At 60.4% G+C, this 25,368-nt stretch overlaps 9 protein-coding genes across 9 annotated transcripts; 4 read left to right on the plus strand and 5 right to left on the minus strand.

Moving 5' to 3' along the window:
* Nucleotides 1-1,296: 1,296 nt before the first annotated feature.
* On the plus strand, nucleotides 1,297-2,768 carry BXZ73DRAFT_93035 (terpenoid synthase; the record flags this gene model as incomplete). The annotated part of the gene is made up of 3 exons (XM_048026565.1): nucleotides 1,297-1,598; nucleotides 2,067-2,358; nucleotides 2,448-2,768. The coding sequence occupies 3 exons, from the start codon at nucleotides 1,297-1,299 to the stop codon at nucleotides 2,766-2,768; spliced, it is 915 nt and encodes a 304-aa protein (XP_047872055.1).
* Nucleotides 2,769-4,861: 2,093 nt separating this feature from the next.
* On the minus strand, nucleotides 4,862-5,423 carry BXZ73DRAFT_82056 (uncharacterized protein; the record flags this gene model as incomplete). The annotated part of the gene is made up of 2 exons (XM_048023630.1): nucleotides 4,862-5,146; nucleotides 5,265-5,423. The coding sequence occupies 2 exons, from the start codon at nucleotides 5,421-5,423 to the stop codon at nucleotides 4,862-4,864; spliced, it is 444 nt and encodes a 147-aa protein (XP_047872056.1).
* A 1,160-nt stretch (nucleotides 5,424-6,583) lies between these two features.
* Nucleotides 6,584-7,480, plus strand: BXZ73DRAFT_107106 (uncharacterized protein; the record flags this gene model as incomplete). The annotated part of the gene is made up of 3 exons (XM_048016828.1): nucleotides 6,584-6,598; nucleotides 7,153-7,213; nucleotides 7,278-7,480. 3 exons carry the CDS (start codon nucleotides 6,584-6,586, stop codon nucleotides 7,478-7,480), a joined length of 279 nt encoding a protein of 92 aa, XP_047872057.1.
* A 1,740-nt stretch (nucleotides 7,481-9,220) lies between these two features.
* Nucleotides 9,221-10,250, plus strand: BXZ73DRAFT_107107 (uncharacterized protein; the record flags this gene model as incomplete). Its single annotated transcript, XM_048016829.1, has 3 exons — nucleotides 9,221-9,273; nucleotides 9,329-9,406; nucleotides 9,464-10,250. The coding sequence occupies 3 exons, from the start codon at nucleotides 9,221-9,223 to the stop codon at nucleotides 10,248-10,250; spliced, it is 918 nt and encodes a 305-aa protein (XP_047872058.1).
* A 242-nt stretch (nucleotides 10,251-10,492) lies between these two features.
* BXZ73DRAFT_55762 (NAD-P-binding protein) lies at nucleotides 10,493-11,562 on the minus strand (the record flags this gene model as incomplete). The annotated part of the gene is made up of 4 exons (XM_048021390.1): nucleotides 10,493-10,840; nucleotides 10,899-10,957; nucleotides 11,027-11,485; nucleotides 11,535-11,562. 4 exons carry the CDS (start codon nucleotides 11,560-11,562, stop codon nucleotides 10,493-10,495), a joined length of 894 nt encoding a protein of 297 aa, XP_047872059.1.
* A 990-nt stretch (nucleotides 11,563-12,552) lies between these two features.
* Nucleotides 12,553-14,355, plus strand: BXZ73DRAFT_82058 (uncharacterized protein; the record flags this gene model as incomplete). The annotated part of the gene is made up of 6 exons (XM_048023631.1): nucleotides 12,553-12,603; nucleotides 12,687-12,857; nucleotides 13,171-13,183; nucleotides 13,212-13,646; nucleotides 13,756-13,892; nucleotides 13,963-14,355. The coding sequence occupies 6 exons, from the start codon at nucleotides 12,553-12,555 to the stop codon at nucleotides 14,353-14,355; spliced, it is 1,200 nt and encodes a 399-aa protein (XP_047872060.1).
* Nucleotides 14,356-16,232: 1,877 nt separating this feature from the next.
* BXZ73DRAFT_82059 (uncharacterized protein) lies at nucleotides 16,233-17,647 on the minus strand (the record flags this gene model as incomplete). The annotated part of the gene is made up of 6 exons (XM_048023632.1): nucleotides 16,233-16,526; nucleotides 16,636-16,841; nucleotides 16,901-17,029; nucleotides 17,080-17,317; nucleotides 17,380-17,541; nucleotides 17,606-17,647. The coding sequence occupies 6 exons, from the start codon at nucleotides 17,645-17,647 to the stop codon at nucleotides 16,233-16,235; spliced, it is 1,071 nt and encodes a 356-aa protein (XP_047872061.1).
* A 2,654-nt stretch (nucleotides 17,648-20,301) lies between these two features.
* Nucleotides 20,302-21,990, minus strand: BXZ73DRAFT_107111 (uncharacterized protein; the record flags this gene model as incomplete). Its single annotated transcript, XM_048016830.1, has 1 exon — nucleotides 20,302-21,990. The coding sequence occupies one exon, from the start codon at nucleotides 21,988-21,990 to the stop codon at nucleotides 20,302-20,304; it is 1,689 nt and encodes a 562-aa protein (XP_047872062.1).
* A 1,465-nt stretch (nucleotides 21,991-23,455) lies between these two features.
* Nucleotides 23,456-25,155, minus strand: BXZ73DRAFT_82061 (uncharacterized protein; the record flags this gene model as incomplete). The annotated part of the gene is made up of 2 exons (XM_048023633.1): nucleotides 23,456-23,682; nucleotides 23,739-25,155. 2 exons carry the CDS (start codon nucleotides 25,153-25,155, stop codon nucleotides 23,456-23,458), a joined length of 1,644 nt encoding a protein of 547 aa, XP_047872063.1.
* Nucleotides 25,156-25,368: the final 213 nt, after the last annotated feature.

A 25,368-nucleotide genomic window follows, 5' to 3' on the forward strand; every position in this document is an offset into this window, starting at 1 on the left:
GGTCTTCAATGAGCGTCGTATTCCCTCGCTGCACGGTGGCCGAGTTGTATGCGACTTGTCCAAGGCGTACGTTCAGAAGTCAGATATCAGCCGCATTTATACGCGGAGCGGATGCGATCATGCTTGCAATGGTCAAGAATACGAGGCGCGCAACCGGCCTTTCAACCTTCGGCCATCGCTTCTGTTCTCCGCCGGTGGCTGCACGGTGCGAAAACCCGCTAGGACGCCGGACACCCACGCGATCTTTACGCGAGTCTTGTCCTTCACGCGCCACCAACAGATGCCGCAGGACTCTCAGCCTGAAGGTGGCGGTCGCGTGTCGGTTTGCACGCGACCGTCGTGACAATACGCCGAGAATGTCGAAGGCACGCTGTCCGACATGGTCGCTCTGTAGGTCAATCGTCGCTACCGTCCAACCGCTCCTCAGCACATCACTGCCAGAACACGACACAACGGTCAGTCGCGCGTTGGAAGTCGCGCGTGTGATTCTCGCGAGGATGTCGAGGAGGCACGCGCTGCGGGACCTGGGCCTGAACGATCTCGATGCCGGATTGACAGGGCCGAGAGCTGAGATAGGATATTAGATACCAGGGGAACGTGACTTCGCGCGAGACTCGCTCCTTATTGTCTTCCGTTTTCCGTCGAACGTCGACAGAACGCCTGGTCGCGTACGTGAGCAGGGCTAGGATCGTCGAATTCCACGGCTAAGTGCTTTGAGCTTAGAACTCACGGCCTGGTGTGCTGGAGCTGGGGCGTATGACGGTCTGAACCTGTGCCTATACTTATTGTCAATGTCGCGGCGTTGCGGCCGGTGCGCGGCCGAAAAACAAAAGGAAATGGTCCGGGACTCGGAGGTGGGGCGCGACGATGCCGCGGGGCGGGATCAGCAGGCGCGCGGAACATGGGCGGGCGAGGGAGTGCGCCTCGCCTTGGTCCGCATCCGTCTTGTACCCTCTGCGGAGATGGCTTCCCTGTATTCCTCCTTCGTGCCTGCCACCACTAAACCTCCTTCTTAGCCCCGCCCCAGTCCAGGCCGCCCACCCACGCCCCCACCCCGCCCGACCGCCCGCCTGCGACGCGCCCCTTCGCCCTCGTCACAAACACGCCCTAGCCGAGCTGGCCCCAGCCATCTGTCACAGAGACCCACCCCGAGCGCGTATCGCTGTCTCTTCTGCCCACCACCATCTCTTCCTTCACCCCCCTCCACCGCCTGGGCGTCGGGGTTCAACACGAACCTTGCGCCTTGATCACCACCACATCGCCGCCCACTCCCCCACCCACAAGGACCGCCAGGCGATGGGCAGCATCCGCGTCCCCAACTTCCCGGCCTTCTGCTGCCCCCAATTCGAGCTGCGCTGCAGCTCCCACTGCCGCGCCGTCTCGCAGCAGGCGGAAAAGTGGGCCCTTTCGACGTCGCTCTTCCTCGACGCCCAAGAGGAGGCTCGCCTACCAGGAGCCCGCATCGGCCTCCTCGCGTCGCTCTGCTTCCCCGCGGCCGACCTCGGGCAGCTGCTCGCCATCACCAAGTTCCTCATCATCATGCAGCACTGGGTCGACCGTCCGCCGTCGTTGTATGCGGACGAGGAGATCTTTGACCCGTGAGTGTCCCCGTTGCCCGTCGTTCTTTCCTCCGACCCCACACCTGTGCTTCCTCTTCTCCGTGGCCCCGTCACCGCATCCGTTGCCTTCCTTTGTTTCACTCCGCGGCGAGGAGGTGGTTTTGTGTGTGTGGATGGCGATCTCGTCCTTCGCGGCGGCCTCGTGGCCCTCGCCTCTCTCGTTCAGCGACGTGCGAGGTGGGACACCGAAGTCTTTGGTTCGGCTCCGTGCTCTTTCGCGCCCTCCACGAGGCCGTTCCAAACGGTTTATCTCATCGTTTCCATGCACTGTATGCGTCTCCTAGCACCCGTCTTTGGGCTGCCGTCGCCAGAAGTGCTGCAGCCCTACTTTCGGGCGCCTATAGGCGGTCGCGTGATCGCGGGCGGCGAACACGCGAACCGTCGTCTTCCCCGTTCCCTTTGTGGTGCTTGAGTCAAGCCGAGTCTTAACCCACCTTCCTCTTCCAGCATCTGGGCCAAATCTTTCCGTCCGACGACGCGGCGCGACTGGCACAAACGCTTTCAACGACACCTGGCCGCCTTCCGGTTGGGTCAAGCGATCACCGCGCGCGACGTCTCGGAGCACATCGTCCCGGATCTCGAGTCGTACATCACGACACGGCGCGACGCGTCCGGCGCGAAGCTGTTGCTCGATTTGATCATATACGCGGGCGGCCTCAGCGTTCCTCAGCAAGTTTACGAACACCCCGCCTTGCGACGATTACGACAAGATGCTGCGGACATCATTGCTTGGTCGACAGTGAGTTCTTTTTTGATTCATGTGGCCCGCCCGTCCGCCCGTCTAGGTTCAGGCACCGTCCTCGATGGCAAACTTACATGCGCGCACAGGATATTGCCGCTTACACACGCGGTCCGCACGCATGCAATCTCGTCACGGTTGTCATGAACGAACACCGCTTCGCGCCGCAGGGTGCGATTCATTTTGCCGGCAACCTCGTCAAGGACACCGTCGGGCACTTCCTCGCCAATGAAGCATCATTGGCGGAGTATGACTTTGGCGACTGGGACCTGGAGACGCGGGCCTACGTGCGTGGGATGCGGGACTGTGTCGTGGGCACGATGCATTGGATGTACGAGACCGACCGTTTCTTTGGAGACGCGGGCGAGGACGTCAAGAGCTCGGGATGGGCGTTCGTCCAGCCCGCATAGCGTTCGTCCGTCTCTCCGGACTCTGGACCCCCTTGTTCCTCGCGCCTCACGCCACGTTCGCCGCTCCTCGTCCACCGTCCCTCACGCTTTGCCTTTGTCGTACGTCGCCCCACCCTGCTCCCCACCCGCCGCATCATTCGCGTTTCTTGTACATGCATATTTTCCCCTGGCGTCTCTCAAGCATCGAAGTTCGTCCGCACCATGCTCCGGCCCGCTTTCACCGCCCTGTCGTTCTCTTCCACGCCACCTCGGACTCGCCGCACCCCGACATCATGCCTCGTACCCTACCCCCGCATCGTCTCGCCGCTTCCCCGCCCCCTTCCACGCATCGTCTAACCATGTCGGACACTCGCCATGCCTTCGTTCGGTCTCGTATACCATATAGGATGGGAACCCCCGCCACGCCACGCCGCTCTCCCGGATCAGGAGCATATTTAGATTACAAGCAAACGCATCCCCCGCCCGCACCGCTACCGTCTGTCTGCATATACCACCCCGCCCATACGCTACTCACCACCGCTTTCGTTCCCCCGCCCTGCCCACTACACTATTGTATATCGTCCTGTCCCCGCCCCCGTGTCCAAAAGAACATTACGAGCGCTCGCGCACCCCCCACCTAGTCGTCGGCCGCGTCCCGTCTCCCGTATACGTATCCAGTACAACCCCGCCCCGTGTCTGTTGCGCCCGCAGCTACTAGCCATTGTCTATTGTCTCACTAGTCCCCCCCCTCTTCGTGTTCATCCCTCCCCCCGTTCCCCTCCTCGCTCTCATCGATCGCAGTAGCACCCCTCGCTCGGAATCTCATTGGTTCGATTGCGATCGCGAGAACCCCCGCTGGACGCCTGGCGGGCCACGATGCGCGCGCACGTAAACGCAGCTCCGCGCGAAACATGCTTGTGGTTGATGAGACCCTACATAATAGGGCGGTGCATCCCTGGCCCAGGTTCGTGCGTGTACAGTCGCGCCCGCGGCCCCCGAGATACACGAACCACGGGCCCGCGGACTCGGACTCGGCGTCCTCGTACACTGGACCGCGCCGCTCTGTCCGGATCCTTTGCCACTGCCCTTACATAGGACGTTCCTTCGCGGCAACGAGCGCAGCCTTCGCTGGATCGCAGCTCCCCGGGGACGCAGCGCCGAACGCGGCGATGACGGCGCTGTGGACGGTACTAGGTGGAGAGGGAGGGCAGGGCGGAGGGTAGCGACGATGTTGTTTGGACGAATCCAGCAACGATCTCAGGCCCGCCGGGGTTGGCGGGGAGCCCATGACTGGCAACCGCGGGATGCAGGTGTCGGTTCGCAGTTGGGGAAAAGGGCGTGCTTTCGCGGAGCTAAAGGGGTCCCGTCATCATCGCCGGCGAAAAGAGAACGAGGTCGAAGTTGGATTCACAGGAAGGGCACTAGGATGTTCAATCAAAGCACCGTCCATTCGCCAGTGCGGCCTTGTGTGGATCGTGACCAGGACGGAGACTGGCGGTGGACAACTGAGATATGCGGACCTCGTCATAGTTCGAGGTCAACCCGCCCGAGGTTACAGCTTCCGACTTGCCAGTCACGATATCTAAATCGAGCAACACTTGCCCCGGTCCGAGCGCGCAGGCACATATATACTTACCGTCCGACTCGGTGGACGTGAGACGGGCCGGAAAGAAGCCATCCCGAGCCCGCACAACCACAGGCGAAACGCACAGGTTTCGGGCGGGCTTCATCAGCAAAAGGTGTTTTCCACGGTAGCGCCCGATAGCACGCGACACCGCCATATCGGGACAGGTCGTCTATTGTCTGCACGACAAATGATGGTAGCAGAACGGCAGCAGCTGACATTCATTCGTCTTTGCTATGAAATTTGATCGCATTTTGTGGCCGCATACAGGATATGATGTATTTACTACCGGCACTAGTAGCTTAAACAGAAAGCTGTAGTCGATGACCGTCTATGATCATGCGCTCCTTCAAGGGTGAATCATGGGACGCGTGGGGTGCATAAGAGGTTCGCATTGAGCTATACATTCGATTTGCAAGGACGCGAACAGTGTGCGCGGCAGAGAACACGGTGCGCGCGAGGATGGACGGACGTCGGCGCGGGCGCCTGTTCAATCGCTTGCGGGCCGCGGAGTCCTCCGAAGCTGTCCGGCGACGGCGACGGCGAGTCCCACCTTGCCTCCTCCCATCCTCCTCTGTCCCCCTAGTTTGTTCTTGACGCTTCTTCTTTTTCGCTTCTCTGCGGCATCTCGTCGTGCTATGAAAATCCTCTTCTTCATCAGAATGTCTGCTTCTAAAGTGGGACACGCGATCCAAACACGGAACATCGGCTCGTGTCCTTGCTCATTTGAGCATTGTTTTCCATTAGGTGCGCATTTCATCTCCCCCTTGCGTTCCTTGAAGCGACCCAGTTCCCAGACAGCGAGGCGGGAGCAAATAGTTCATTGCACATAGAACGAAGTCCTCACTCTCGCGGTGGCAGAATATGCGCGGGAGCAAAACCATGACACTCACCTGGAGGACCTCGACCTTCCGCACGACGCTCACATGCGAGCGCGAGCTCTTGAAATTTACAGGAGAAATGTAGCATCGCACGGCGGGGTCGTTTGGGCATCGCAACCTGGCTCGTCCTACGCCCAGCGCGTGGTCCGTGCTCGTGAGGCCAGTGCTCATGGGTATTCCAAGGTGCGCTGGTCACCCCCTCTCATGGTGGACGTCTAAATCATACCGTGTCGGGATATCTCGCTTGCCCTAGGTGCCCCGATAGGGCGGCCAAGTATACGCATGCGCCCGTTGTAGCCATGTGCGCTTCAGCAACGTCCAGGGTTCCTGGGGGGAGCGTGGTACGTCGACGCTTTTATCCGCTTCTATACGTACCGCGAGCTATAGCGAGGTCGCACCTCGCCGTCACCGCGACGCTCGCTCAGGGCATGCCGCTTTTCATTCGCACGCATGGTTATGTGGGTCATGTCCGACCGTAGAATCCCGCGCTCTTATCGAATGATGTGCGGGGTGAACACCTGTACGTCTATCCTCTCTGTGTTTCTACGTCCCTGATGCCGGCTGCCAGACATGCTATTCAATGCACTCTTTGTCAAATTCCATTCTCTCCGCAAAGTTAGGCCTCCCGCTGTGGCAACTGTAGGCATACAATACGTAATTGAAGCTGCTCAACAACGTCGATTTCGAGCTCGCCAAGCAGGTCGTTCAGAACGTCGGCGAGCCCGTCTCGACTCTCCTCTAAACCCGCGTGATCCAACGCCGGACCCTCTTTCCGCGAAGCTCTCCCAGCTCGCCACCTTCACCGCGAGCCAACGATCACGCCGCATTGCGATTCTTGTCGTCGATGACTTCAACCATGCGTGGGTTGACGGCACCCCCACTGCGCTCAAGGCCGGAATGGTGACCATGTGGATCGTCGGGCCAGGCTGGAGGCCTGTGGTACCCCGCGGACCACCACTATGGGGGTCAGCGAAGCGCTCTGTTCGACGCCATCGTCGTCGCGAGCAGCGCGGCAAACGCCCGCACTGGGCACTGGGCGAGGGCAGTGAGTGGGTCGAGAGTTAAGTCAAGATATATATCGCTGGGGAGACTTACTAATATGGAGGTCCGTGTTGGTAGCGACATTCTGAAGTCCAAAGGTTGCTTACGGTGATTTCTTGCTAATTGTTGTGACTCGATGCGGCGGCGCCGCAGTGGCGTCCCGCTTTGACCTCCTCTCGGTTGTTCCGAGACATGGACGCGTGTGCAGGCATGCGCGCCTATTACTGGACTCAACCCGCGACCACCATCATCCCCCAAGTGCGATGTGCCACTCACGCTCGCGCACGACCATGTATCAAGACGTGGTGAGCTCCTCATCATTATTTGCTCCCAGCATCTCGTTCACCGTACCCACACTTTCGACATCGACATGGCTCCTCTCATGTCAGACGTCTCGTCGCCCTCACGGCCGCCACTCTGCGTCCTAGGTTCCACCTCCACGAAGCCAACACGACCACCCTCTCTCTACATTTCCGCATCTGCGGACTCGACATGAGTCACGAGGTGTGGTTCGCAACGGGGTGAGCTCGGTGCACCTCCTGAACGCGAGGCTTCAAGTTATGGCGCTTATAGGGGCGGGTCGGTCACATGTGATGAGCCACCGTCCACACGAGGTGTGAACTTTGGTTAAAATATCCCCTTCCGCCTCTTCTCCTCCTCTTCACACTGATTCCTCAGCCTTGCCGACAGTGTCAACGACTCAACGTTGCTTCCATCGGTAACCACTGACCTATCACCAATTCGTGTGCCCTCGATCGACTCGCTGTACTCGCAAGCAGGGTGGTCTCAGTGGCCCGGACCTCCTGCTCATCGCGCGCCCCGACATGATAATCTCTCACAACTACGGCATCTTCATCAGGACGAGGGCATGATCGCCCTCCACGGGTCCTTTCTCATCGACTCTATGAAGGTATCCTTAGGTGCGTCCGTATTGGAGCAGCATACGTTCGACGGCTGATCGTGCGTTCGGTGGGGCCGGACAAGCAATCACGATCAATAACCTCCCCATCAACCGCTCGGTCGAGGAGACGATCCGGCTCGTGAAGGCGTTCCAGTTCACCCAGTGGATGCGTCTCTCTTCCTCCGCGTTCCCTGTCGCCGCTCCCGCTGACCTCTCCTTCAGCCTCACACCCCCTTCCCCTCCCCCGTTTGCGACGCAGCCGCAGGAAGAGCATGGTGAGGAGTGAGGGAGCGAAGACAATGAAGACGCGAGCATCTACGCTCAAGGCGACCACCTCCCTGCCCCCAACCAATTAACCCTTTCGCGCCCATGGTGCCCGACCTGTCTATCCCGCCGCACTCAACCCACCTTTCTGCGCTCTCCACACTGATTCCTCTATCAGGTAAGCAATCTCTAGATGCGAATTCTCTACAGGCCGTTACTGACCACTTCGATAGTACTCACGATAGGGAACACTTCCTTCAATTCGGGGAGATGTGCTGGTTGAGAGGCTTCAAGTACTCGGCTACATCACGATTCACCGACTACGTAAGTTCTTTGTTCTGCTAATGTGTGCGTTGTGTAGAATACCCGCTGTTTCATATTTACCCCAAATGGATTATTGCGCGATTGAACCATATATGTGTGATTAGATGCGAGCCCCAGTGTACGACGGAAGACGATAATCTTCCGCAGGGTGCTGTAGGTTCTCTGTCATCTCCTCCGCTAACTCTGACCTCTTATCGTGTAGCGCTATCATCTCATGCGCCACAGATGACCGATATACGGTCGCGCGCGCACTCAGACCTGATAGCCCTGCCCGCGAGAATCGATCATCAGTTGATAGCGGAAGAAGCAGACGGCCGTACAATACGGGATACTGCATTCTTTGGATACTAATCTACCTTCTATTGTCTTCGCTAGCACTAACTACCGTACGCTACAAATGACCCAGTGCACGATCATACGCTATCGTTTCTGCACCTACTTTGCTGATGTTGCGCGGCCTATGACCAACCACCGTGGTCTGTTACTTACTACTTATCTGATCTTCTCATCCGGATTCCCGGGGACATGCAGCACTCACAGTACTCACCTAGAAGATCTACACATCTGGCAGAGTTCTTCAGGTAACAATAGCGCTGCATTGGAGGCATATACTTTGTTACATGTTGGTGTAAGCGTTGCAGCTGTATGCATGATACGTGCACGTGGTGGTTGGATGGGCATTTATGGGAAGGTCGGTGGGAAATAGACGCTTCGATTATGTCATCAGGTTACCGGCGTTTTTCTGCTCGGGCCCGCTCGCCGCAGCTACGCTCCCGTCGACCTGGACCAACGACCCATGTTCCTGATCCAGTGCCTGCCTCGCATTGGCCCTAGTTCCACAATTCCTGTTCACGACACTGACGCAAACGCAATGCTGCCTGGTAAGAACTTATTCGGGCTTTCATCACTATTACTTACCTCGCCGTCCACAGACTGACGACACGTCCATTCACTCTATGCAAGCACCCCGGAACCCGCGTTTTTTTACCCTCAACTTCTGCGGCGATATTTACTTGATCGTAGGTGTGGATCCTCGTGCCTGACCTCTGTATCCGTGTTGCCATATCCTTAATAAAGAAGCAGCTGTCGCGTTGGGAATCCTTGACGCAAGCGCAAAGACCTTACCATGGTTCTCGAACCCGTCTCGCACTCTTTACCGCGGTCAGCACCTCCGCTCGACAAAGAAGCCCTGTTCCAGCGACCAAGCCCCTGACATCCATGAAGACCGTCGTCCTGACCACTTTGTACTGTGCACGGGCCGCGAATGGGTGCTACGCAATGAGCCGTTCGTCTTGCGGTCAATGCGAGTGGTTTGTCGCATCTAGCGGCAGCTTTCGTCGAGGCCTGTGGCATATGTCGTTCGCGCGACCATGTCCCGCGTATATAAGCGGTGGGTAGACCACCATGTCTGCTTCGTCGACATCTCCGGACGCTCACCATGGCCCACCACCGTTCGTACGGCACGAGGCCTTTCGGGACTCCTTCCGAGCTGTAGGACTCCGCCCATTCTTTGAGCGAGAACGTGCGCTGACGTAGATCTGGACAGGTTCAAATGCGCCGCGCGCGGCGTTCTTGTCAATGTGCTGGCGGACCGGGTCAACAGCCCTCGCCGGGTGCGCGAACCGTGAGTGGGCACGTCACAGATCTAGAGCTCCAGGCGTCGAATAACGTAAAGATCTAGGGATCCGGAGTACGACCTCCTCTTCTCGGAGTTCATCGATCAGCAGCAGTTCGAGTCGCCGCCAACGACGCAAGTGCCTCCGAGGCCGGTCGCGATCGTGCTGAACCAAGAAGGCACGACGCCTATTGTTCCTGCAGCCCTCAGAGTCCATGCGCATGGGAGCGTCAGGGCCGGCCCGATTGTGGGGGAGGTCCACATGGGGGTGATGGGAAGCCCGAGCTCAGTGCTTGAGCCCGAAGTTCCTCGCCTGGACCCGTCGCCCCTCCAAGATCCGCCCTCGAACCCGCACCCAGAGGTCGAAGCCAACTCCGAACCACCCGTTCTCGACGAGATTCCGGACAAAGTCGAAGAGGTGGCTCCGAAACCCAAGAAGTACGTGCGCGCGGTGTACGTCAAGTCCCGCTCCTCCGCACCCATCGCCGGACCCGCCGCTGGGGAATTCCTCGAGCTCGCCTCCGAGACTTCTGCCGCTCTTCGGTCGGAAGGACCGAAGCCCAAGAAGAAGTACGTGCGCGCGGTGCACGTCAAGTCTCGCTCCTCCGCGCGCATCGCGCTCGCCTCCGGGCAGGCCCCTCCGCCCTCCGCCCTTGCCTCCGGTTCCGGTCAGCAGTCGACGCCTCCCACCGAGGTTGCAGTCAAGCGCCGTCCGCAGCCAGCGAAGAAGGCGATCCACGCGCAACGGTCCCAGATCATGACACGCTCGGCCGCGGCCGCGTCGCGGATCGTGGCCCGCGCGGAGACCCATCTCAAGGAGGCTGCCGGACGCCGGCGTGGGCGCAAGCTGTAGCCGTTGACCGCGACCTCGAAGGTCAGATCTCTCATCCCGTTTTCGGAGGGGACTTGTCTCCATCGCACGGTCTCTGCTTTCTTTTGATGCCTCGTACACTGTATCGTTACACTCCCTCCCTTCTCGCTTTCTGCGTCCCACACTCCCTGTACCTCTAGCATCTCTTTCTATGAATTCGTCACTGAGAAAATACAGATACATCTGCCATATTAGGCAGCCAGCGCCTCATCGGGGCCCGCTCTTCACTCATCCACCTCCACGTCCGCCGACCACGGCACCGCAATCCCCGCCTCCTCCACCAGCGTCGCCGCCCTGTGCTTCGCCAGCCCTATGACGTCGTTCCCCAGCAGCAGCCGCACAGGCGGCGCAGGGCTCGCGGAGAACCGGTACAGCGCGTCCGCGGCCTTGACGGGGTCCCCGCGCACCGGGTACGCCGGGTCCTTCTCCGTCCCCGCGAGGCTCGAGAGGATCGCTGCGCGCGACATGGCCGACGGGAGCGTGGGCTTGGTGTACGCGGGGTGCGCGGGGGTCTTGGTCATGCCGGTGGACACGGCGCTCGTGCGGAAACCACCGAGGGTGACCATCGTGATCTGCGAGTGCGCGTCAGCACAGAGCCAGGCCGGAGCGGAAGGGCAGGGTGGGACGTACGTGGATGTTCCACTCCGGGTCGATTTCGCCAGCGAGCGACTCCGTCAGGCCTTCGATTGCTGTCGTCGGAGAGACGCGAGTATGAGTACCTCTACCAACGACTCGACCAAACAAGGCGAGCCCCTCACCGTGCTTGCTCGCGGCGTAGAACCCGCAGCCCGGGTACCCGCTCAACGCGACCCCAGACGTGACCTGCAGGATCCGCCCGCCCGCCCCCGGGGGGTTGCGCTCGCGCAGGACGCGCACCGCGCTCTGCAGCACGTGCGCCGCGCCCCAGAAGTTCACCTCGAGCATCGCGCGCGCGACGTCGTCCGGCGTGCCCTCGACCTCCCCGAGGACGGACACGCCCGCGTTGCTCACGACGACGTCGATCCGGCCGAAGCGCGCGAGCGCGGCGTCGAACGCGGCCGAGACCGCCGCGGGGGAGGAGGCGACGTCGAGCGGGAGGACGAGGAGGTGGTCGGGGCCGTAGGCGGCTGAAAGGGAGGAGAGCGCGGCGGGGGTGCGGAGGGTGGCAACGACGGTGTCCCCGGCAGCGAGGGCGCGGCGGGTGAGCTCGAGGCCGAGGCCGGTGGAGGAGCCGGTGACTATGGGGGATGTCAGAGCGAAAACCTGAGTAGTTTTTGAAGTGCTCACTGAACCAGACGCGAGGACTTGTCGACATGGCTCAGGGGCTGAGTTGAGCGTGAAGGTACAGGTTGAACCGTGTTCGATTGACCACTGGAAGGAAAGTGCCGTGGTCTTATATACATCCTTCTCATTTGTGATTGAAATCCGCACACAGCTGTTATGTGATCACGAATACGAACCTGGGGTGTATGTTCTGGCGTAAACCCGCCCGAACTTGTACTAGTCGCAATTTCAAAGCGTGCAGATTTGAATTCCCGTATCGAGCAGCAGTTACGCATGCCGCCCGAGCCAAGCAGAAGCGCCTCGGACGGAAGCTCCCGCTGATCCCTGCTCAGGCAAGAATTTGAATGATGACTCGTTGGGCAGACCTCGGGCGGGTCTCACGTCATGCAGTGGTGTCTTCATCCCTAGCGAATTTGATCAACCGCGGATTCGAGGGCTCCTAGCGGAGTACCTACCTGAGTAATATGCCGATCCGATGGGTGCTCCCGGAGACGTTTCAAAGATTCGTCATACATATGTTTTCAAGTGGTTGTTCTTGGAATGAAGTTGCGCGCAGGTGGTGGTGCGAGGTAAAGGAGAACGTCGCCCCTGAAGATAAGATTAGATAGCCCGCCACAGACTGCCAGGCGCTTCGCGGCTGGCTTCTTTTGTTCACCCCTAGTAGCTACATATTAGCTCAACTTCTGCCAAATAATACCCACCGGAAACCTCACTGGTGACACTGCCGCTATGCATACCTGGCCGCCACAACACATGCAAGTGCTTTTATTCCCACATCAGTACATGTATGGATAGGAGGTACTTATATGTGCCCCCCTCAATTCGCGGTATACTCACTCAACTTGCTGCTACCTTTTCTACCCTCAACACGACCAGCGAGTTTTTTGCGCTCGCGACCGCGGTACCCACTCCGCTCTGTCTCCAACTACTGTCACAACCCTTGACACCGCTCAACCTGCACATTTTGCTCTCTCCTTGGCAAGTGAGAATCTCTCATATTAGTCCATGGTTTTTGGCGTTCATGGCACTGCATATCGATCCTCATCGGGATATCCCCCCACAGCCCAGCAATGTACGTTCATCATCCCCGGAAAATCATCAATATTCCCCCTGAGGTTCTCATGGAGGTCTTCGAAACCTACTATGCGACGACAGGCTGAGGATACGGGGGACCTGCGGTTTACCGTATCCAAGCGCGCGCTACTACGCACCACTGCCGAATGGACCAGTATCCTTGGTGTCTGCAAGACTTGGCAAGCCATCGCGCACAAGACGTTCGGCCTTTGGAGATCATCCGCCCTCCGTGGGAACGCGGAATGGCCTATGGTGTGTTTTTTGCGCTCTGGCTGTTGCGGTCGCGCGCGCGAGATCGCGGGAGCGCGGGCGAGGTCGAGCGGGCGCGGACAAGGGTAGGCGCACGTGCGCGGGAGAGGGTGTCGATTAGGCGGGTACGGGTGGCGTAAGCGTGTAAGGACGGTAGTGTAGAAGCGCGAGTGTCCTCGTTGGCTCGCAGAGCGGGAGGGAAGGAAAGGCGGGGGATGACGAGGGAGCCTGAGGCAATCGCGTGCCGAGGCAGGGATGCGGAGGCGGGCATATAAACCATGTACACTAATTAGTGGCTGCGTGATCGTATGCTAAGACGTCCGTTGCGGGTGCGCGCCGATGCTCGTAAACGGATAGGCGGAGCAGGCCATAACACTGGCTCTAGCCCTGCGCGAGTATTGGACATCTACGTCTTCCTCGACGCAAGAAAGACCCCTCCGTTCACCTTTCACGAGACCCTCACGATACACGCCTCCCACATCAACTCGCTTACCTTCATATATGCGTCCCCCCTCGTACGTTGGTACCATCCCCGTGTCGTTGACCCTTGGGACCGGTTTCAGCTGCAGCTGCTCTCTGGCGCCGTCGACGACTTTGGCGTACCAACGGTGTGCATTTACGACACTACCATCACTTTCGATGAGAGCCCATGCCCTTTCTCCTTTCTGGACACCGCAAGTTCAATTCAGTCCCTCTCGATGAACAACACCTCGCCTCCCTGGACTCGTTCAAACAACCTCCCGGCGTTCTGCTCCCAACTGCAGTTTCTGGAATTCGGGAGTTTCCGGCGTGGTAACACGCTCTATTGGCCGACAACATGGGCGGACGTCTTGACGCTCCTGGCCTCCTGCACAAGCCTCCGCTATCTTGGGCTGGAAGCTTTGCTCCTTGAGCCGTTCAGGGACCAAGACATTGGGATTCTACCATCTTCTCCCATATCTCGAGAGCATCTGGCTCCGCAGCGTAGATCGGGTCCACCCCACCCTTCTCCCACACCTGAAACTGCCGTCTCTCAACCGCGTCCACATGGTCGAGAACGTGTGTCTGGTGATCAACGAAGACATTTCATGCTTCCGCCACTCCTTTGCGCGCATGCTCGCCCCACCAGGCGAGAGCAGCAGCATCCGCGACGTCTTCCCTCCCACTTGCGGACGTCGACCACCTGCTCATCCAACGCTCCAACGACGCGCACTCCATCGAACTCTTCAAACTCCCGGAAGGCCTGCCCCGGATATCCCTGCGCATGGCCCGGGAAGGCCTCGACGCGACCCGACGCGCGTTCCACAGAAACCTCTCCCCCGCCCTGCGCTCCATCGCGCGCGTCGCCCCCGGGCTCCCGCTCACCGCCCTCCTCCTCGACCTCCCGCACGCGCTCCGCGTGCGCCCGGACGCCTGGGGCGCGCTCCTCCGCGCGCTCCCGCTCCTGCGGACGCTCGTCCTCGGGCGCGACGCGTCCGCCGCCGTCGCGCCGCTCGCGGAGGACGACGCGCTGTGCGCGTAGCTCCGTCTCGTCGGCGTCGGGTCTCCCGTGGGGTGCATCGAGGGGGACGAGGTGCTCCTCAGCACGCTCGCGCGGCTCGTCGCGCGTCGCCCGGGCGCGCTCGAGATCCGACTCCGCCTCGCGTACGCGAACGCGGTCTCGCGCGCGGTCGTTCAAGCACACGGCCGTGTATGGCGCCCGGCGTGGGGACGCGCTGTTTGGAGGTGGGGATCGCGGTAAGTCACGGGCGGTGTGTGATGGTGCTGACGTATCATGTACGACGGCAACGAATCAAGATGACGACGGGTCCGCCATAGAAGACGAGGACGGTTGTGCCAAAGCAGAAGAAGCCGACGGTGGTGCCAAAGCAGATTGCAGGTAGGGTGGGGGGCGGAAGAGGCGGAAAAGGTGAGCAGGTGGACCAGGAGGAGGGGCAGGAAGAGGAAGAGACGTCCCAGTCAGCTGGTGATGAGGCCTAGGCATAGGACAGAAACGAGTGGACGGAGAGCAACCTCGCGGGCGAGAACACAATCCACGATAATCGAATTTCAGTCTCTACTGAGCGCGCCCGGGCGGCGCGCATACCCCCTCGTGCTCCGTGAGCGGCGTGAAGATCGCGGACGGCGCGCGCACACAGACCTCGAGCAACGAAGAGAGCGACAGGCGGAGGACGAGCGTCATGAGCGGGACCCCGACTTGGACGGGCGCGATGAAGGCAGCCAAGGGGAAGAGCCCGCGGAACGTGCCAGGCCTCGTTTCGGTCCGCCGTCCATGATCATGATCACCGCGGCACGTGGGGTGGCGAACACGCGGGCCGCGGCCGGAGCCGAGGAAGACGATCGAGTCCAGACCGCGGTCCGGAGGGCGGGGAAGTCGTCGCGACGTTCGCAGCGACCCGCCGGGAGTTCTCGCGGAACGCATGCAGATCGAGAAAGCCACGTGCGATTTGTCGGTGCGTGAGCGCCGGAAGGGTCGGATCCGCAAGCGGAGGAGGAGGCGTTGACGTTGAGGCCTGGACTCGAGGGTGGGCGAGTTGGTGCGGCGTGTGGGCGAAGGATCTCTGGTCGCATGGCGGCAGGCGACGCACGTGTCGGATCCACCACCCGCCCTGTCCGAGGCACCGGGGCGCGAGAGGCACAAGGTGGGTCATTCCACGCCGGCGGGGACTCTGGAGTCTGGAGGTCGTTCCGTGTTGGTGCAGACCGAGGACGTTCATGATCCAGTCGACGGGGAAGCGCGACGGCGCACGAGCCGCCCCGCCGCAGACCACCACGTTGTCGTCGCGTGGTGAATCCTGAATGCAGTTCCGCCGCGGGAAGATCGGCAACGGTCTCGAAGCGCCTCGGTTCGCCTATGGGTCGCTGGAAGAGGGGATGTGAGCGGTGGAGGTCGCGCATGCATAGTGCCTATATGGAGAGAAGCAGGAATTCCAGCTATACTTATGCTTGTCATGTCTGAAGAATAGCAGCAACTCATCGTGCACGTATGAGCAGCGAAAGAGTGTATTGGACAGCTGCTACTGAATGTCACGGAAACATCATCTTGACAAATTACTGATGGTTGTAGAGAAACAAGCAAGCAATGAGGTGGAGATGTACATGCAGTGCGGTCGATGACCCGACGACGCGGTGTCGGATTGAATGGCTGGCGCCCGATACTTGGCGCCGATTTTCACGCCATCAGATTCATATCCAGATATTACGGTTCACGCTTTTGAAAGTTCCAAGCCACGACGCGACTAGATTACATCCGTTCGAAGGAGATCGTGTCATTACGACATACAAAAAAGTAGGGTATAGGAAAACTATGCAGGTATCGCTAGAGATATGGGTGGCGGTCTAAAATCCATCAGGTCCTGTCCTGTCCTGTCCATCGTACACACCCTCCGACCGCGAGGCTCAAACCGCGCTCTCGCCCCCCACGCTCACCACGTCCACGTCCCTCTCCTTCCACAGCGCGCTGCTCCCGCTGCTGCCCTCCAGAAACTCCTGCCCGCGATACGCGTACGCGTCGTCGCCGGGCGGCCCGCTCGCCCCCTTGGAGCGCAGCGCGCGCGACGCCTGAGGGGACCCCCTGCGCGGCCCGGCGGTGGACAGCGCGCGCCCGGTGCGCGCGGCGGACAGCCGGGCGGAGAAGTCGGAGAGCGTGTAGCCGAGGCCGACGCGTGTGATGATGAGCGTGAACGTGAGGCCCTGGGGGGTGCGCGCGGGTGAGGTCAGCGCCCGCGCTCGTCGGACCGAGAGGCGCACGCGGGAACACGGGCGGGGGTGGGGGGGCGCAGGGGAGGGGGGAGACACGCACGATGAGCGGCTGGAGGGCGTCGAGCGCGATGTACTGCCCGTTCGTGCGCGCGAGGTACGTGGCGAAGACGGCGAGGATCACGGCCGAGTACACCGCGGCGGACTGCACCACGGTCTCGACGATCTCCCAGCGCGAGGCGGCGGCGGCGGCGGGGCTGTCCCGCCGCAGCTGGCGGCTCGCCCAGAGGATGCGCGCGGAGATGAGGCCTGGGTTGGGTTCAGCGCGAGTCAGATCGCTGCCGAACGAGACGCGGAGCGGGACGCACCGGAGGCGAGGAGGTTGACGATGAGGGAGAGGATGAAGAAGGCGCGGAGCCAGGGCTGGAACGCGGGGTCGAAGATCGACGTCGGGCCCGTGGTCACCGCCATCTTGTAGACGGCGCCGAAGCCGGCCACTGTGCATACGATGGGGAGGCAGAATGTGAAAAGACGCAGGGACACTTACCGGCGGTGGTGAGGATGAGCGCGCCAGGCAAGAGGACGACGCGCACGTCGCGGGCCCAGATAACGTACAGGCGGAAGACCATGAACGCGTCGCCGACGAGGGTGTTGGCGATGTAGACCGCCATCTTCGCGAGGAAGGTAGGGTTGGATATGCGGAGAAAGAAGTTGAGGGGGCCGTCGGGACTGGTGTTCTCGATGATGAACGCGACGGTCACGCGCTGGATGTCGAGGCAGAGGTGCTGCCGTGCATGCAGTCGCTTCAGATGCGGCCAAGACGCGATGGAGAGAGCGACGAACGAACCACGGCGGAAAGCAGCCACATGAGGATGGAGGTGAGGATGAGGATCCTATTGAGACGCGTGCGCGCCTGCCTGCGCTCCCGGGAGAAGAGGATCCATACGGAGAGCGCGCAGAGGATGGTGAAGACACCAAAGACGACGGACTCGATGAAGAGCGCGATGAGCTGCGCGAGGAGGTGAGCGGTGTGCGCGAGGCGGGGCGGGGGTGGGGTGGAAGGGGAGACTCACTTCAGCCCGGGCGAGCGGGAACTGGCTGCCGGAGCTGTCCATCGAGCATCGTCCAAGACGCGCGAGCGAGGAGGCAGGCGGGGGTGGTGGGGGAGGCGGCGAGCGAGGGCGGACGGGCGTGGAGGAGGAGCTTATGACCGACGTCCGGGGCGATCTCGTTGGCGGCTGCAAATCGTGTGAACCCTCTCGCTTCGCGGCATCAATATCGACGCCGCTCGACTGGATCCGGATAAATTGCCACCCTCCATGGCGCACAGACGGTGATGGGCGCCGGGCTCAGCCGGGTGCCTGCCCTCCGTCCTCCAAACGGCGACATATCCACTCGCCCGCGAGAGCTTGAGCTTGAGCCTGCGCGGACGCTCCTCTGCAACGGCGCAGGTCGCATGTCGCCCACATGCACACCCCGCAGCGCCGCGTGTTCGCGATCTCGGGGGACGAGCACGCGGACACGCGCTCCGCGGTGAGCTCGGATGGAAACCGTCGTCGGGGACCGAGGAGCCGGTCCGCCCTCGCCGGCCTCTCCCGCGTGAATTCCCATCGCCAAACAGTGGATCCTCCTGTGGAAGGGTGAATCGCATGATGGATGTATACAACCACCTGGGTGCCTCTGACCTCACGACATACGACGCCGGTCCTGTGGAAGACATGTCCGGTTGACCTCTTACAGCAGACACATGTGCCGCGCTCACACGTACGTACACGCAAGGTTCGCTCACGACATGCGCAGATTATCAAGTCCTCCGCGACGCCGACCTTCTTCGAAGCGGAGCAGACTCGTCGAGTGCACGCTGTCCGTTCGCCGCCGTTCGGCGGACTGCTGCGAGCACTCGGCACTGTCGAACGTGTCAGTGCGGGAAGGGAGCCCCGCGAAGATCCCCAAACCCAAAGACTATCAGACAGACGGTTGGCCCACTAGCCAAGCGCAGCTGGCAGCCGTGTTCGAAAGCTCTTCAGAAGTGCCGTCGCCAGGCACATCCTGACTGACCAGCACACCCCTGGAGGCTGGCGTGGCATACTACGTCGTCAATCCGTCCTTATTTCAGCGTCTTGTGTCGAACAAGAGACATGTACAGCGCACCGGATGCTATCACCGGTGTTACTAGAAAATCGGTTGGCGGTACACCATGGGGTCTCAGAGAAGCAGTCTAAGTCGCTCTTCGGAGCCAGGTCCGAGATGTTTATCCACTAGCTCATCTTCTGAGATCGTGCGCATGGACACACCGATGCATCATGGTTGGGCCTTGGCAGGCCTGAGTGATGAATCTAAGGGAAAGGTGTTTAGATAAGATAAGATTGAATGAGAGAAAGCTCAAGTGAACGGTCGACAGCTCAACATCAGCTACTTATTGGTACGTGAAGGTCGATCCAAAGGCGCATGAACACATTTTTAAACGAGAAAGAAAGAAAGATCGACAGACCTTTGGTTCGTGGAGACAGCCTCCTCACCATCATATCGACATTGTATGCGGAATGAATCGAATACTCGCAGGACGAATTGAAAAGACCTCGCCTCGTACCGCATTTCCCCGTTCTCCATCATCGCCTCCACAAATTCAACGCACCCGATCTCGTGCTCGCACATCACCCCTTTCGAACGGCGGTTCTTCCTCCACCGAGCACCGGCGAAAATGCGTTGGTAGGGCACTAACCCGGGGATCTAGAGCGGTGGCTGCACAGAGACATGGACTCCGCTGGAAGGGCAAGAGCAATGGGTACCATACACCGTGCACGCCGCCCGAACAGTGCCCGTGCGTGTGCTAAAACGACTAGCATGTGCTTCGCCAAGGAGCAGTGGCGTGAAGGGGAGGGGTGTGCGCAGGTGCGCGCGCGCGCGGAAACGAAGGATCAGAAAGTACGTACTGCCGCGGCATGCATTGGACGGCGGACGCAGCCGTACGGAATCTGAGACTTTTGACGAGTCCTCGGTCGCTCGGCCTGAAGGTATGACTCCTGCGTGACCACAACGTGGGGTTCCGGGCAATTTCGATGGAAGATGGGTGATTTTATCCACATTGATATGTGAAATAGTGGGATGCGCGTGGACATTTGGCGGGATGGGGAGAGTGGAGGATGAAGTCAAGAACAGAGACGGTCAGTCTTCCGAATCCGAACACCCAAATCGAGGCTTGCCCCGAGCGTCAGCTGCAGCAGGCTCCGCGGCGCTCGCGCCACTTCTGCCACTATGTACTTCATTTCCTGGCTACGCCAGAGCCTGCTCTCCCGTTCTTCTCCGTCAACGCGTCAACGCTGCGCGAATCTGCCACGCGACGGCATGCGGGACAATTCAAGACGGCCGTCGCTCGTGCATCGCTGCGCACTCTCCCGACTGGACGAATATCCCGGGAGTGTGCAGATGCCGGCGACGCAGGGGTCGCTTGTACGACGTCCGACCTTCGGATGTGCGTCGCGGTCCGCGACAGCGCCGAACCGGTCAAGCCGCGTCTCTCGCGCTCCGGGAATCCACTCGCTCCGTGACCCTCGCCCGTCGGACATCCGCCCTCGGTGTGTAGGAACCTCGACAGCCGCGGCGACGGCACGAACTCGATGGCAGCAGATGATCGAAGGTACAGGTGTGAATATTCGACGGCTGCTGCAGGCATGAACAGACATCTAGCACGACGTCACAGCCTTAACCTAACCGGAGGGCATCAGAGGGGAGTGCGACGAAACTCGCAAGAAAAACTCGCCTTCGAGCGTCACAACATCCCCCAAACCCGATCCCTAGGCCTAGGAAGCCCGTCAAAGTCCACGACGAACACCCACGCAACGCTCCCGAGGACCTCCGCCTCGAGCGAAGGCGCGAACTGTTCCTGCACGCTTTGGAACGCCGGTTTGTGGGCCAGCGTCAGGTTCAACTTGACCGCGTGGAGAGGCGCGCCGCGGCCCTTGCGCCATCTGAGCACGTTGCCCAGGGTTATGAGCAGCCCCGGGGTGAATTTGCACGGGGCTCCGAGGACGAGGTGTCGCAGCTTGGGGCAGAACGGCGTCGTCCTGGCGTCGTCGTGCGCTTGCGATGACATCAGCGCCTCCAGGGCAGGCCGGAACGAGCCTTCGCCAGCGAGACGCAGCTCGAGGAGGTGCGGGAAGCTGCGGAGGAAGCCGGCGAAGTCCGCTGAGGTCGTGTCCTCGAGCGCCACGGAAAGGTGCGCGGTAGTGATGTTCGCACCGGGGAGCATGTATGCCACGTCGTGCAGGCACCGCGCAGAAGTGGGCAAAGCAGGGAGGCGCCGATCAAACCCGTGGAATTCGAGTTCGCGCTTTAGGGTGAGCACCAGGGCGCAGGGGTGGTCGGTGGTGGTGTCATTGGGAGCGCAGAGGAACGATTTGAAGGTGTAGAAGGACGGGTTGAGCGTGGAGAGCTCGATGGCGACCGCATCCCTCACGAACGGAAAGATGGCAGACAGAGATTGCTGTATGGGTGCGGTGGGGAGGATGGAAGAGAAGCTGCAGGATATTCCAGCCCTGTTAGCTCTCGTAAGGTTTTCGGTGATGTGGACGTGCTTGATGCGTGGGAGATGGATGAATGACAAGAGCCACTGATGTGTATTCCCCGCCGGGTGCTCGAGGTGTAGACTGCGAAGACGTGGAAGTGATATCGTTGGCTGGATTGAAGGAGGAAAAGTAGTGACCAGATGACTAAGGCACGAGCGGAGGGAAAGTGTGACCAATTTGGTGCATGCCGACAAAGCCTTGTGCAGATGACTCCAGTCGGACATCCACGGAGCCACAGAGAGTTCCAAATGCTCCAGCTGAGTGTACAGAGACAGACCCATGACGGGAACGACGTTGTGAAGGACAAGACTTCGCAGATTGGCGCAGGAGGAAACGTCGAAGGAGAGGCGCGGCTTTCGTCCGGAGATGGAGAGAACGCGGAGAAGTGGGTCGCTCGAAAGGAACTCACGAAGCGCGTCCGGCCATCCATCGCCCATCTCGTCGTGTGACAGGGTCCGTATATGCTGGGAGTTCTCGAGAAGAACACCGAGGAGACTCCAGTGTACGTTGATGCCGTGAAAATAGACGTCGAGGCAGGGGCCGGCCAGCTTCGCGCGAGAGAGGCAGAGCTTGAGCCAGTCGGGGCGAGGGGAATAGAGGTGGATGCAGCGCCAGTACTCAGCTGTTGAGCAAATGAAGTTGCGCCAACGACTGCAAACGGCGAGAAGAACGATCCATGGGGTGTGCGCCGCCTTTGTAGGGCGGACGAGGTGGGATGTATGGAGGTGGGATGGAGTGACCTGGGAGGTGGTGCGGATATAGCTGAAGACGTCGTGTAGCACTTCGAGCGGAAGGGTATGGATGGAGGCCTTCTCGTCGACAAAATCTGTCGACGCTTTCTCCAGTGTCGCGGCGAGCCTCCCCTGAGCATCGTTGGGCATCTCCAGGGGCATAGACGAGTCAAGGTCTATTCTGTCCGGTTTGGATAATCAGGAAAACAGTAGAATACTGCACCATGCCGCCGTACCTCTCACAGGATAAATGGCCGTCCGTTGGGCAAGTCGAGCTTGATTCTTGACGAAGAGCGGGGCAACGAGGCTAACTTTGAGGCAAGGTGCCACTTTGGACGATGTCGGGGGAGGAGGATGTGAGGTGGTCCATAGTGTATGCGCGGTGGGACCAAATAGTGAGCGGGGATAGAGAAAGAGGATTGTGCAGCGCGACCATGGCGGCTCAGGAAGAGTTTGTTTGGCGCTCTCGATCTCAAGGCAGAAGTGCACTTGTCCCAGACGCCTCGCCGCTCTTTGTGCGGACTTTCCCTTCCTCTTTCCGCCTTCGCTCTGCTATCGACCTCCCCGTTCTGCTTCTTTCTCCCCCACTGCCCTCTGACTCTCAGCACGGGCTCCAAGAAATGAACCTCCAACCTATCCAAACCTAGTCAGCCGGCCTGGCAGCCCATCGAACGGGTTACGGGACGCAAAATAGCCGACTGTCGTAAAGTCCACCCACCCAGAGATGGGCTCATCTAGCAGCAGAGGAAAACCGGAGTGGAGAGACTGAGCTTCGAAAGAATGTCGGTACGTCCCATCCGTCCAACCTTTCCGTACTATACACTCGCCGATGCCACTACCAACTCAGAAGTTCGCTGGAAAGCCTGGTCGTCTCTTTCCCTGTGGCCGCTTCAGTCAGGCCGCCTCAGCTCGCAAACCACGCATCCCCCACACAGATCTATCCCGGCGTCAAGTGAAGCGGCAGAGAAAGAGCGCCAGACATACGACCCCACCATCTATGACACAGACGGCGAGTTTTCGATCCTCAACCACCCACGCGCGGCGCTGTTCTAACTCGTGCACGACTAGGTCCCCTTGCGATTAGCTTTTCGAACATGATCAGCGGGTTAGGGGTCGCGATACAGGACTCGCTCGAGTCCCTCTGATTCTCGCGCCTGCGCGATCTCTAGACGGGCACCCGGTGGGCGCAGAGATGGTGGCTTCGAGCGTGGACCCACGCCCAAACGCGCGCACGACCTCCCAAGCATACTTACGGGCCGCGACTGATGGAGGTGGCGGGGAGCGTCGTGTTCAACCACACATCGCTAAGACCAGAGCACCGCAGAAAGGAATCAGAGCTGTGCCGGCTGGTGGGTTCTTGCGACTGTAATCCGTGGGGTGAGTGGGCGGTATTGAGATTGGTTCGAGTTGGGTGGCTGATGCATCGGTTGCAGGCATGGAGTGATACAAACTACGGTCGACGTCCAGAGTCTTACGGAGAATCAAGACGGGTCACTGCCGCACAATGGTGTTATCACAGTTGGTGTGGGTAGAGATCGAAAAAAGACGTCATGGTCTCGTTCTGATGCGGCCGCGTCAGAAGGAGAAGGCAGCAGAACATACGATGGAGACTCACCATCGCGCCCCCTCAGACACCCCAGACCTGACGCGTGAAGCTGTCCACGTACTCAACGTACTCCCACATCACCCTCTCGACGACAGACACCTCGAGAGAAGGCAGGAACCGCGTCTGCGCGCCGTGGAAGGCGTCTTCGTCGCTGTACATCAGCGTCATCTTGAGCGTCTGGAGCGGTGCGTCGCGGGCGGTGCGCCATTCGAGCACGTCCACAAGGGCCGCGAGCAGAGCGTTCTCGCCTTTGCACGGAGTCCCGATGACGAGGCGTTGCAGCCCGGGGCAGAATATCGACGACCAGACACGTTCGCTTCGCCGTCTTCGCCAAAGTCGGCGGCGGCGGGTGCCATCAGGGCTTCCAGCGCTGGCACAAGCGACCCCTGCCCCGCCAGGCGCAGGTCGGTGAGGTGCGGGAACCCCCGGAAAAACGCAGCGAAGTCGGCCGAGGTCATGTCCTGGAATGCGAGCGACAGGTGGGCCGCGGTGACACGCGCGCCGGGGAGCATGTGCGCGACGTCGCGCACGCATTGGGACGCGCTGCGTTGGAACACGCCCTTGAAGTCGTGCTCGGTCGCGAGGATGAGGGTACAGGCGCAGTCCTCCGTGGAGCTCGAGGGGGCGCGGAGGGACGCCTTGAAGGTGTAGAGGAACTGGTTGAGAGTGGACAGTTCGATAGTGGAAGTGTCCTTGAGGAAGGGGAAGATGGCGGGGAGGCCTCGCTCGTCGCAGGCGGAGAGGATGGAGGGGAAGCCGCGGTATGTGCCCGAGTTGATAACTCCCATGAGGTCTTCCGTGATGTGGATATGCGCAATGCTTGGAAGACGGAGGAATGAGAGCAGTTGCTTGTGGATGTCCGCAGGGTGGTCGAGACGTAGGCTGCGGAGGCGTGGAAGGGTGACTGACTGTAGGCCGGCAGAGGGAGGGATGGTGTCGAGGTGGTTGAGGCACGAGCGGAGGGATAGTGTGACCAGGCTAGTACACGTCGATAGGATCTCGTGGAGATCATTCCAGCCAGACGTCCATGGAGCCACGGAGAGGTCCAGGTGTTCCAACTGCGCATACAGCGACTGGTCCACAATGGGATCCACGTGGCGAAGGACGAGAGTACGCAGATGGACGAAGGAGGGGATGTCGAAGGCGATGGGGTTGAGCCATCGCACACAGGAGATGGCGAGAGCGCGGAGAGGAGGGTCGCTGGACAAGAACTCACGAAGCGCACGCGCCCATTCCATGCCCATCTCGTCGTGCGACAAAGTGCGTAAGTATTCAGAGTGTTGGCGAAGGATGTTGAGGGTGGACGGCGCGCTGGGGCCGTTGATGCCATGGAGGTAGATATCGAGGCAGGGGCTGGTGGCCTTGGCACGCTCGAGGCAGAGCTTGAGCCAGTCGGTGCGCGGGGAGTGGGGGTGAGTGCAGCGCCAGTACTCGCGTGTCGAGCAGATGAACCTGCGCCAAAGGCTGCATACTGCCAGGAGTGTGGTCCATGCGGTGTGAGTCGTCTTCGTGGGGCGCACAAAGCTGTCTCGGGGGAGACCAGCGCCGAGGTGGGATGGGGTGATCTGCGAGGCGGCATAGACGCAGCTGAAGACGTTGTGGAGAACTTCGAGGGGGAGGGTATGAATGGGGATTCTCTCGCCGCTGAGCTCCCTCTCCCGCTTCTCGAGTCTCCCATTCACCGCCTCTCCGGCGTTATCGCGGTGAGGTCCGAGTTCCATGCTACTAAACGTGCAAGATAAGAACGACGGACGGCCTACACGACTCGAAACGCACCGGCCGGGTGGAGTTGCAGGAAAGCTCCAGCATGCGGTGGAGGTTGCGGCGATGCGGCGAGTCGTCGAGGCAAGTTTGGCGTTCTCAGGAGAGCAGTGTGGTCCCGAGATATGTGCGACGGAACGCGGAGCAGTGAGCGGAGATGGAGAGGAGGATTG

The sequence above is a fragment of the Epithele typhae genome (genome assembly GCF_022376455.1).
Source record: "Epithele typhae strain CBS 203.58 chromosome Unknown BXZ73scaffold_100, whole genome shotgun sequence".
Classification (NCBI taxonomy): domain Eukaryota; kingdom Fungi; phylum Basidiomycota; class Agaricomycetes; order Polyporales; family Epitheliaceae; genus Epithele; species Epithele typhae.